An 11680-nucleotide genomic window follows, 5' to 3' on the forward strand; every position below is an offset into this window, starting at 1 on the left:
GAGATGTTTCTACAACTCGATTGGAGTCCACCTGTGGTAAATTCAATTGATTGGACATGAAAAGGCACACACTTGTCTATATAAGGTCCCTGACAGTGCATGTCAGAGTAAAAACAAAGCCATGAGGTTGAAGGAATTGTCCATAGAGCTCTGAGACAGGATTGTGTCGAGGCACAGATTTGGGGAAGGGTACCAGTACATTTCTACAGCATTGAAGGTTCCCAAGAACATAGTGGCCTCCATCATTCTTAAAAGGAAGAAGTTTGGAACCACCAAGACTCTTCATAAAGTTGGCCACCCGGCCAAACTGAGCAATCAGGGGAGAAGGGCCTTGGTCAGAGAGGTGACCAAGAACCCGATGGTCACGCTGACAGAGCTCTAAAGTTCCTCTGTGGAGATGGGAGAACTTTCCAGAAAGACAACTACCTCTGCAGCACTCAACCAATCAGGCCTTTATGGTAGAATGGCCAGACAGAAGCCACTCCTCAGTCTGATGAAATCAAGATTGATCTCTTTGGCCTGAATACCAAGCGTCACGTCTGGAGGAAACTTGCCACCATCCCTACGGTGAAGCATGGTGGTGGCAGCATCATGATGTGGAGATGTTTTTCAGCGGCAGGGACTAGAAGACTAGTCAGGATCGAGGTAAAGAGGAACGGAGAAAAGTACAGAGATCCTTAATGAAAACCTGCTCCAGGACCTCGGACTGGGGCAAAGGTTCACCTTCCAACAGTACAACGCCCCTGAACACACAGCCAAGACACCACGGGAGTGGCTTCGGGACAAGTCTCTGAATGTCCTTGAGTGGGCCAGCCAGAGCCTGAACTTGAACCCGATTGAACATCTCTGGAGAGACCTGAAAATAGCTGTGCAGCGACACTCCCCATCCAACCTGACAAAGCTTGAGGATCTCCAGAGAAGAATGGGAGAATCTCCCCAAATACAGGTATGCCAAGCTTGTTGCATCATACTCAAGGCTGTAATCGCTGCCAAATGTGCTTCAACAAAGTACTGAGTAAAGGGTCTGAATACTTATGTAAATATTTCCAATTACAATTTTTACTTAATTAGTACAATTTCTAGAACTGTTTTTTGATTTGTCATTATGGGGTATTGTGTGTAGATTTTTTTTGTAATCCATTTTAGAATAAGGCTGTAACATAACAAAATGTGGGAAAGGTGGACTTTCCTGAGGCGCTGTATATACAGCATAAAATAAAGTTATATTCCTGCCCGTCTTCTGCTCATCAGCCGGGAAAGTAGGGAAAAAAACGATTTAATCCATTTTAGAAGAAGGCTGTAACATAACAAAATGTGAAAAAGTCAAGGGGTCTGGATACTTTCCGAAGGCACTGTACATTTACAGTATCAAAGTGAAACCTGTTTTTATTTTCCATCATGTTTTCGCACTGTATACACATCACCTCAGCTATTATGCAACACAGGTCTTGTTTCATATCTTCGTGCACTCAGTTGGTAGAGCATGGCACTTGCAACACCGGGGTTGTGGGTTCAATTCCCACAGGGGACCAGTACATAAATGTATGCACTCACTACTTACGGTAAGTCGCTCTGGATAAGTGTCTGTAAAATGGAAACTCCTTGTATCCAAAACAGCTTCTGTAACTTTGCTGATTGAGACTGAGTTGGCATGTATATTTAATTGTCCAACAGTTTTCATCTAAGGAGCATGACATGTTCAAATGTAGGAAAGGTGTGTTTGTATAGAGTGGGAATTGATACAGGTCTAATTTTCAATGGAAACTACTGGGTGTAACATTCCTACACAACATACAGGGCTGCTTGTAACCATAGAGAAGATGAGTAAGGAAAATGTTTTCAAACTTTGGCTGTTGCCATGCAAATATCCATCAAAACCTTTGCCAAACCATTCATGCGTTTCAAATTAAATGCATGTTATGATATAAGCAGTATATAATATTTCAAGTTGAACGTACGATTATTTCATCATTTGAACGTGACTATTCTTATGGACGTGTGACTTGTCTAATTGGCATGTATTATGCAATTATAATGCCCCAATTATGCAATCTGGGAAGTTCTCTGGCTAAATACAGTCCCTGCAGCACCATGGATCCAAACCCCAAAAGCCTACACATGGTGCCGAGACAATCGTAGATATTCTGTAATCATTCTCTTGATTAGAAGGTGAAGTATGAAATGTGCTCTTACAGGTAGCAAGGAAGGCAGACACCTCATGGTCTGAGTTCAGACTTCATCTAACCATAAACCATCACATTAAAATGCTAAAGGAAGAAATAACAAAGCTATGCTTAGACTTTTTAATAACCAACTTTTTTCTCACAAAAAAAAGTTAACCATGACACCAAGCGCAGCAACTATCCTCAGTTCTTCAGCATTGCCCTGCACCTGCCGACATTTCCATCGAAGAGTGGGGCAAGGACATCTTCACCAAGATATTGGCCATTCAATCTATATCTTAGCATTGAAGAAATGACAGCAGCAAGCACACACAATGTACATAGAAGGTTGCAGTATTGAGTTCGGTCTCCTGTCCAAACTTGCAGTGGAAGGATGGGGAAGTTAGAGGCATTTCATTTGCCGATTCTTTGCACGACCCAGTCCTGCTGGCACAGTGGGCAGCGATTGTTCTGCTTCACCCAGAGAGACATGCAGCAATTGTGGAAAGAGTGGTTGCACTCTCCCCATACCACTGAAAGAGGGGAGACAGAAGCAGACTATGAAATGGTGTGCTACATGGTATTTTCAAATGCAGCATGTCAGCAGAAGAGCTGAATAGATGGTAAAGCATATTGGTACACACAAAACCAATATGTTTTATCCTAATGCATACACAGGACAAATTCTGCTTTACCAAGGTTTAGATAAAGCCAGTGTATCACATTTTAACCCAATATACCAGACTAGGAACTCAGGTATATCTGTCACATGCACATCTGCTGTGAGACCAGTAGGAGTTTTCGCCAAGTTCAGGATCTATAAAATGAGTATCCAGGTTTCACCCAACACTGGAGCAGACACAGGGTCATACTGGTCTGATAACACCAAACTATACTGTTTGGTGTTATACACATGTTGGGCTAAGACGTTTAAAGTGGCTTACCGACACAGTCCTCTTGTTTATTTTCAGCCTGACACCGCAAGCATGCATCTGTGGAGAGATGGTACATATCAAGGAAACCTTGCTAACTAGCTACTTAACGTTAAACTGGTGCACAGCCGTCGCTGACCATTCCTGATTTGTGACACATGGACTGATACAGCTGGCTAGCAATTATGTCCTACCAGGCAATGACTTGGGCCATGTTTTCAGAATTCTAACGTTAACCTCCTAGTGTTAGCTTATTAGCAAGCTAACATTAGTTGTCTATTTGCTAGCTAGGTACGAGTTAACAAACTAAGCTCTCCAAATAGGAAGCGTTCTCAGTCTGTCTGCCCATGATGATGATGATGATGATGGACAGCTCTTAATCAGTTTAGATAACTGACTGACCACTAAGCTTTTGTATTTAGCTTGTTGTTAGCTAGCTTAATGCTCATCAAGAGTTGGCTATGGGTGTAACACACAAACTTACCCATAACTTGGACCCTACAGATGGCGCATGTATCGCACTCCACATCCCAGCTCCACATTGCAACAGCATTCCATTTCTTGAGAGAAAACATCTTGTCACTGCTCGATTTTGACCCAGAAGTAGAGCTGTGAGAGTGAACTAAACCCGGCTCTTCACCGTCTTCCATCTCTGCAATAAACTAGCTAACAGCAAAGCAAAATGGACGAAAGAAGCTAGCTAGCTCGTCAGTGGAGTTTGGATGTTTTAATCAGCAGAGCAAACAAACCAGGGGGCGGTCGTGCGCTATAACACATCTGCAGTACTACCAAACGAACAGATGGCAGAGCCAAAGATTAAAAAGTAGCCTACTGTGAATGAAGGTAAAACTCGTCTTCTTTTCTTCTGCTTCTGGGGATTTTATATGGCGGTTGGCAACCAACTTTATGGTGCATTACCACCATCAACTGGACTGGAGTGTGGACTAGAGACAGTGAAAGTCTAATCCTACCCAATAATCTCGTATCCCTAAAGAAACGAAATACACGATTGAATACTACATCGCCTGAAGATTTCCCCAGCAGTTCACTTAATTCTGGCTCTTCAAACCCATTACTCCTCAAATCTAATAACAATCGCTCCCTTTCTCTCATATTTCTGGCATGGAAATAGAACATGTTCCACTTTCTCCATCTCCTCCTGACAATGATCACATCTCCCAGTCGGATGTTTCCCCACCACTTCCAATGTACTATTTAGCCTTGTGTGTCCCAGTCTCATCCTTGTGATGACACTTTCCTCCCTTCTCTCTCGGCCCGAGGACCTTTTCCTGGATCTTATACGTGTCTTCCCTTTACTCTCCCTGTTCCACAACTCTTGCCACTTATTTTCAACCACTGTTCTTATTAATCTCTCGGCTTACACTTTACTGATGGACAGTTCCGTCTCAACATTGGGATAACATTCTCCTCCTCATTCCCCTCTACTCACACATGAGCTGGTACCCAGAGGAACATCACAAATACCCCATCTTTTGCAACACTGCAAAATGTCATACAATATGTCCTGTTTGCTCTGAGACACACATTAATTTAAACTCATCAGTGCTGCACAGGAGTCAGAGTAGATGACTACTCTGTCTGGCCTCACCAACAGTGGCCATAAACTCCATTGTGTGAACAGATAAATTATCCGTTGCTCTTTTTGTTACTGCCAGCTTACACTCAGGAACACTAAAAGCTGCACCTGTCCTCCTTGTTTTAGGGTCCTTAGATCCATCTGTGAATATATTTAAGAAAGCATAGTATTGTGTCCTTAAATGTTCACTTACAACTGAATCTACTCCTTAACATGTCTTACCCTCTCAAGCAAACCTAGATCTATCACTGGTTGAGGGAGAAACCAAGGTGGGATGGCAGAAAGAACCACAGAGGGGCTAAACTCCCTCCCAAACAACCCCATCTCTCTCGCCATGCAGTTGCCTATCCACCCAAAACTTTATTCAGATTTCATTCATGTTCCCAGCACTCTAGGAGCACCTTTTTGTTGTAGGATGTGTAACCATATGTCCTTGTAGATTTACCCAATATGTCATGGATAAAATCTAATCCAATCACATTTTATTTGTCACATGCGCCGAATACAACATTTGTAGTAGACCTTACTGTGAAATGCTTACTTACAAGCCCTTAACCAACAATGCAATTCAAGAGTTAGGAAAATATTTACTAACTAAACTAAAGTACAAAGTAACACAATAAAATAACAATAATGAGGCTATTTACAGGGGGTACCGGTACCGAGTCAATGTGTGGGGGTACAGGTTAGTCGAGGTCATTTGTACATGTAGGTCCGGGTTTGGCCGGGGTAGGCCATCATTGTAGAAAAATAATTGTTAATTGTTCTTAACTGATTTAAATAAAGGTTTTAAAAAGGGATGAGTAAAGTGACTATGCGTAGATAATAGACAGTGCGTAGCAGCAGTGAAAAAGCAAAGGGGGGGTGGGGGGTCAATGTGTATATAGTCCGGGTGGAGCTTTGTGGGCACTATGGTGTTGAACGCTGAGCTGTAATCAATGAACAGCATTCTCACATAGGCGTTCCTTTTGTCCAGGTGGGAGAGGTCAGTGTGGATTGCGATTGAGATTGCGTCGTCTGTGGATCTGTTGGGGCGGTATGAGAATCGTAGTGGGTCTAGGGTTTCTGGGATGATGGTGTTGATGTGAGTCATGACCAGCTTTTCAAAGCACTTCATGGCTACCGACGTGAGTGCTACGGGCCGGTAATCATTCATAATTTAGGCAGGTTACCTTTGCGTCCTTGGGCACAGGGACTATGGAGGTCTGCTTGAAACATGTAGATATTACAGACTCGGTCAGAGAGAGGTTGAAAATGTAAGTGAAGACACTTGCCAGTTGGTCAACTCATGCTTTGAGTACACGTCCTGGTAATCCCTCTGGTCCCGTGGCTTTGTGAATGTTGACTTGTTTAACGGTCTTGCTCACATCGGCTACGGAGAGCGTGATCACACAGTCCTCCTGAACAGCTGGTGCTCCCATGCATTCTTCAGTGTTGCTGGCCTCGACGTGAGCATAAAAGGCATTTAGCTCGTCTGGTAGGCTCGCACCACTGGGCAGCTCCCTGTTGTGCTTCCCTTTGTAGTCCGTAATAGTTTTCAAGCCCTGCCACATCAGACAAGTGTCAAAGCAGGTGTAGTAGGATTCAATCTTAATCCTGTATTTACACTTTGCCTGTTTGATGGTTTTTCTGAGGGTGTAGCGGGATTTCTTATAAGCGTCCGGATTAGTGTCCCACTCCTTGAAAGCAGCAGGTCTAGCCTTTAGCTTGATGCAGATGTTGCCTGTAATCCATGGCTTCTGGTTGGGATATGTACGTACGGTCACTGTGGGGACGACGTCGTCGTTGCACTTATTGATGAAGCCGGTGACTGAGGTGGTATACTCCCCAATGCCATTGGCTGAATCCCTGAACATATTCCAGTCTGTACTAGCAAAACAGGAGTGCCGCTTCTGGGTGAGCATTTTCTTGTTTGCCTATGGCTTTATACAGCTTGTTGAGTGCGGTCTTAGTGCCAGCATCGGTTTGTGGTGGTAAATAGATGGATACAAATAATATAGATGAGAACTCTCTTGGTAGATACTGTGGTCAACAGCTTATCATGAGGTACTCTACCTCAGGCGAACAATACCTCAAGACTGCTTTAATATTAGACATTGCGCACCAGCTGTTATTGCCAAATAGACACGCACCCCCGTCTCTCCTCTTCCCAGATGTAGCTTGTAACTTACACACATTTGATGAATATAAAACATCTTACATATGTTACCAACAAATTCGGAATCTTCCCTAACAAGCTTCTCTGCCAACACGCTATCGTCCTGTAGCTTGAAGGACTAGTAGAGTCTTTCCCAGGTTTACCTATTGCCATCACTACCGCCTGCTTCCAACTTCCAGGCAGTTTCCCCTCCTGCCTCACCTTAATGTAAAGGCCCAGTACTTTCCCCATTGCAGTGTAACTGAGACGAGCCATCATGATATTACCCATGTCATCCTTACCAGCAGATGTTACCCCAGCTTTAGCTAATGCTCTCTTCATCTCAGTCAATGTGTAAAAGGGTTATTCAATGTATCCCCCACCATCTCTCTCTGATCCAGGACCCCCAGATGTTCTCCTCTGACCCTCTCTCTCCCATTCTGACCCTCTTCTGTCAGATTATTTGAGCTGTGCACCTTTACAAATGCCTGGGCTAACATCTCTGCCTTCTCCATCTCTCACTGCAACAACCTCCCCACTTTTAAGAACAGGGAGATCCCAATTTCTTCTGTCCCCACTCATCTTCTTAATCATCCCCCATACCTCTCCCACAGGAGTGGTCCTGCCTATGTTTCCACAGAACCGGCTCCAATACTCACACTTAGCTGTCCTAATGATCCTCCTTACTACCTCTTGTGCTTGTTTATACTGAATCAGGTGCTGGTAATTACGGGACCGTTTCAACATCCTGAAAGCTCTGTTCCTACCCCTCACTGCTTCTCCCCCCTGTACACATAGGAATCACCTGCCTTGTGGCCCCAACTATTGCTCTTCTTATTCCAGCATTGACAGTTTCTATATCTGAATTTAGGTAACTCTTCACTGTAGGTCTCCTCAAGTAGCTTTGAAAAGGTAGCAGATGCTCTTATTGTTTATTGTGCACTCTTCTGTTCTGGCTATTTTGCTGTGTGTTTTGTATGTTATACGCTACTGTTGCTCAGTTGCACTTTTGCAACAAAAAAACATAAACAGAAGGCAATCAACTGCAATCTCACCCCCCCCCCCCCCAAAAAAAAACTCCAGCCTGATGCACATATGTACAGTATGTGCCATAAGCCAATTGATTATTTTCCCAAACATAGCGTGTACTCACATCCTACTAGTGAGAGGGTAATACAAATAAACTGTTTGAAGAACAGAAATGGCCTTAATCTGGGTTGGGGAAACCAGCCCAGAATCTAAAGATTTAACAGGTGAACAATATCAGTGCTCTCAGCAAGATTTAAATCATGCATATAGCACAATGTAAATACCAGCAACACAATACAAATATGTCACAGCAGAACAGAGACATGCCATACCTTCTGGGGTGCATGTGCACAAACAAAAAAAAGAGCACCCCCCAAAAAAAATCTGCAACCCATGGTCTCTTTGAGCAATTATTATAAGAAGAGGGGAAAGCGGCACAATCTGATGAGTAAAGTAACTATTCTCAACTGGAATAAATGCAACACTCATTAGGTAGGTAGGTAAAGCCCCGCATTATCTCAACTCACTGGTCACCATAGCAGCACCCACCCATAGCACGCGCTCTAGCAGGTATATCTCTCTGGTCACCCCCAAAGCCAATTCTTCCTTTGGCCGCCTTTCCTTCCAGTTCTCTGCTGCCAATGACTGGAACGAACTGCACAAATCTCTGAAGCTGGAGACTCTTACCCCCCTCACTAGCTTTAAGCACCAGCTGCCAGAGCAGCTCACAGATCACTGCACCTGTACATAGCTCATCTGTAAATAGCCCATCCAATCTACCTCATCTCAATACTGTATTTATTTATTTATCTTGCTTATTTGCACCCCAGTAGCTCTACTTGCACATTCATCTTCTGCACATCCTACCATTCCAGTGTTTAATTGCTATATTGTAATTACTTCGCCACCATGGCCTATTTATTGCTTTACCTCTCTTATCCTACCTCATTTGCACATGCTGTATATAGACTTTTATACTGTATTATTGACTGTATGTTTGTTTATTCCATGTGTAACTCTGTGTTGTTGTATGTGTCAAACTGTTTTGCTTTATCTTGGCCAGGTCGCAGTTGTAAATTAGAACTTGTTCTCAACTAGCCTACCTGGTTAAATAAAGGGGAAATAAAAATAAATAAAATAAAATTAACAATGACCAAACACATTTCCAGTCAAAATAGAAGATTATAAGAAATACTATAGCCTACGATTACTATATACAACCCAACTCCATTTGTTGCCACTGTCATGTATCCCAGTGGATTTCAAATGTTTTGACCCACGACAACAAAAAAAGAGTTGTACAACACTTGCGACCCCCAAACACGCACACGCAAACATGCCCACACAATTGCTGAGAAAATGTAGCCTGCCATTACAGCCATAAACGGTGATGCATTTTAAAAAACGCAAGAAACAGTTTTACACCTGCATTGGGAGCTGAACGTCATTCATGTTAGCAGACAATATTAACTGGGGATATACACTGAGTATACCAAACAGGAACACCTTCCTAATATTGAGTTGCACCCCCCATGTTGACCCATGTTGACTCCAATGCTTCCCACAGTTGTGTGAAGTTGGCTGGATGTCCTTTGGGTGGTGGACCATTCTTGAGACACACAGGAAACTGTTGTGTGGAAAACCTCAGCAGTGTTGCAGTTCTTGACACAAACAGGTGCGCCTGGCACCTACTACCATACCCCACCCATTTAAAGGCCCTTACATTTTTTGCCTTGCCCATTTCACCCTCTGAATGACAAACATACCCAATCAATGTCTCAAGGCTTAAACATCCCTCTTTAACCTGTCTCCTCCCCTTCATCTACACTGATTTGAAGTGGATTTAACAAGGGACATCAATAAGGGATCATAGCTTTCACCTGGATATGGAAAGAGCAGGTGTTCTTAATGTTTTGTATGCTCAGTGTAGGCCTATCATGTCACTTCTCTGGAGTCCAGAGCAAACAAAATAATATGGCCAACTGTTAGTGCAGGATTGGATTGAAAGCATGTTCTGTCTGCACTGCGGCCATCACTTTGGGGGGCAGCCTGCCTGCAGAGTGCTCATTACCAGCTGAGTAGCCCTGTTATTCCTCGTACATATCGTGATAACTTTGCCCAAATATCTTCATCCCATATTAAAGGCAGTGGGATGTTACAGCTGCTTATCGTTCGACATATAGCCAGTAGCCACCCAAACCAGGCCTATCTGGAGAATTAAAATGATCAATCAAATCGCCAGGTAACGATGACAAACGTATGCCTACTCTGTTTTTGGCAGGTCAACAACTTATTTCTGGTCACTAATCTGGATATGCGCACCCAGTACTGATGACTGGTCGTTGGACAATCAAGACACTCAACTTTTTGGTTCTGAAGCATGGATGAGAATTTAACAACAACGGTTTAATTTTAAAAAAGGACATACATTTTTGGTGAAATTATACCACCACCGTAAAGGACACTGGAAGAGCAAAGGGGCACCTGTGCTCTGCACAGGTAGAGCCCTATCTGTGCACGTGCCTGCAGCAGAAGCCTTCGATTGATATAAGTGTGCAGATTCTATCCATGTGCTGCAGCTGGGGCCATAAGAAATAACACATTGGAGAAATGCTCTGGGAATAGGGGCCATTTGCAGAGCATACTATGAGTGCCCTGAGAATGCTTAATCTCCAGCTGTTGGAAGAAAAAAGTATAGCTGGATTGCAACAAGAACATACCAGATTAATTGCATCAGACATTTGATGTCCTGTAAGAACACTAGAGTGGAGTGGAGGTCAATTGGTTTTAGTGTTCTTGGAGCACAGAGGAGTGCACCTAGTGTAGAGATGCAGATGATTGCAGAGCGGGGTGGAAGGATAGAGGGGGGAAATAAAAATGGATGCAGTTAAGGTCTTCAGGCTAGACCCTGAATGATGCTGTTTGTTTTGTTCCTCTGGATCTCTCCAGATGAACAACATGAGGACCAGCCAAAAAGATCTGGGTTGGTTTGTTTGGACAGGATTCCGGAGGATTTAAGGATGATCCCGCTGCTTTCCGGAGGAGGGGCAGGGAACAGGATGCAGCGGCTGCAAAACTCCCCAGAACACATGAGTACTGTTTACACCAAACCTCTCTGTCATGGGATATACAGTGGGGAGAACAAGTATTTTATACACTGCCGATTTTGCAGGTTTTCTTACTTACAAAGCATGTAGAGGTCTGTAGTTTTTTTATCATAGGTACACTTCAACTGTGAGAGACGGAATCTAAAACAAAAATCCAGAAAATCACATTATGATTAAGTAATTAATTTGCATTTTATTGCATGACATAAGTCTTTGATACATCAGAAAAGCAGAACTTAATATTTGGTACAGAAACCTTTGTTTGCAATTACAGAGATCATACGTTTCCTGTAGTTCTTGACCTGGTTTGCACACACTGCAGCAGGGATTTAGATCCTTAGATCCCTAGATCTCCAGATCCTTCAGGTTTCGGGGCTGTCGCTGGGCAATACAGACTTTCAGCTCCCTCCAAAGATTTTCTATTGGGTTCAGGTCTGGAGACTGGCTAGGCCACTCCAGGACCTTCAGATGCTTCTTATGGAGCCACTTCTTAGTTGCCCTGGCTGTGTGTTTTGGGTCGTTGTCATGCTGGAAGACCCAGCCACGACCCATCTTCAATGCTCTTACTGAGGGAAGGAGGTTGTTGGCCAAGATCTTGCGATACATGGCCCCATCCATCCTCCCCTCAATACGGTGCAGTCGTCCTGTCCCCTTTGCAGAAAAGCATCCCCAAAGAATGTTTCCACCTCCATGCTTCACGGTTGGGATGGTGTTCT

At 43.6% G+C, this 11680-nt stretch overlaps 1 protein-coding gene across 1 annotated transcript; it reads right to left on the reverse strand.

Annotated features, from left to right (window-relative positions):
- Positions 1-1340: 1340 nt before the first annotated feature.
- LOC110503734 (RING-box protein 2) lies at positions 1341-3752 on the reverse strand. The gene is made up of 3 exons (XM_021582219.2): positions 3579-3752; positions 3107-3154; positions 1341-2695 (listed from the first exon to the last, which is right to left on the reverse strand). The coding sequence occupies exons 1-3, from the start codon at positions 3742-3744 to the stop codon at positions 2577-2579; spliced, it is 333 nt and encodes a 110-aa protein (XP_021437894.1). The 5' UTR covers positions 3745-3752; the 3' UTR covers positions 1341-2576.
- Positions 3753-11680: the final 7928 nt, after the last annotated feature.

Source organism: Oncorhynchus mykiss, chromosome 24 (genome assembly GCF_013265735.2).
Source record: "Oncorhynchus mykiss isolate Arlee chromosome 24, USDA_OmykA_1.1, whole genome shotgun sequence".
Classification (NCBI taxonomy): Eukaryota; Metazoa; Chordata; class Actinopteri; order Salmoniformes; family Salmonidae; genus Oncorhynchus; species Oncorhynchus mykiss.

Coding starts and splice junctions, on each gene's coding strand:
- LOC110503734 (XM_021582219.2), bottom strand. CDS start 3,744: ATGGAAGACGGTGAAGAGCCGGGTTTAGTTCACTCTCACAGCTCTACT. Junction 3,155..3,578: donor CTGTAGGGTCCAAGTTATGG/GTAAGTTTGTGT, acceptor ATCTCTCCACAG/ATGCATGCTTGCGGTGTCAG. Junction 2,696..3,106: donor TAAACAAGAGGACTGTGTCG/GTAAGCCACTTT, acceptor CCCCTCTTTCAG/TGGTATGGGGAGAGTGCAAC.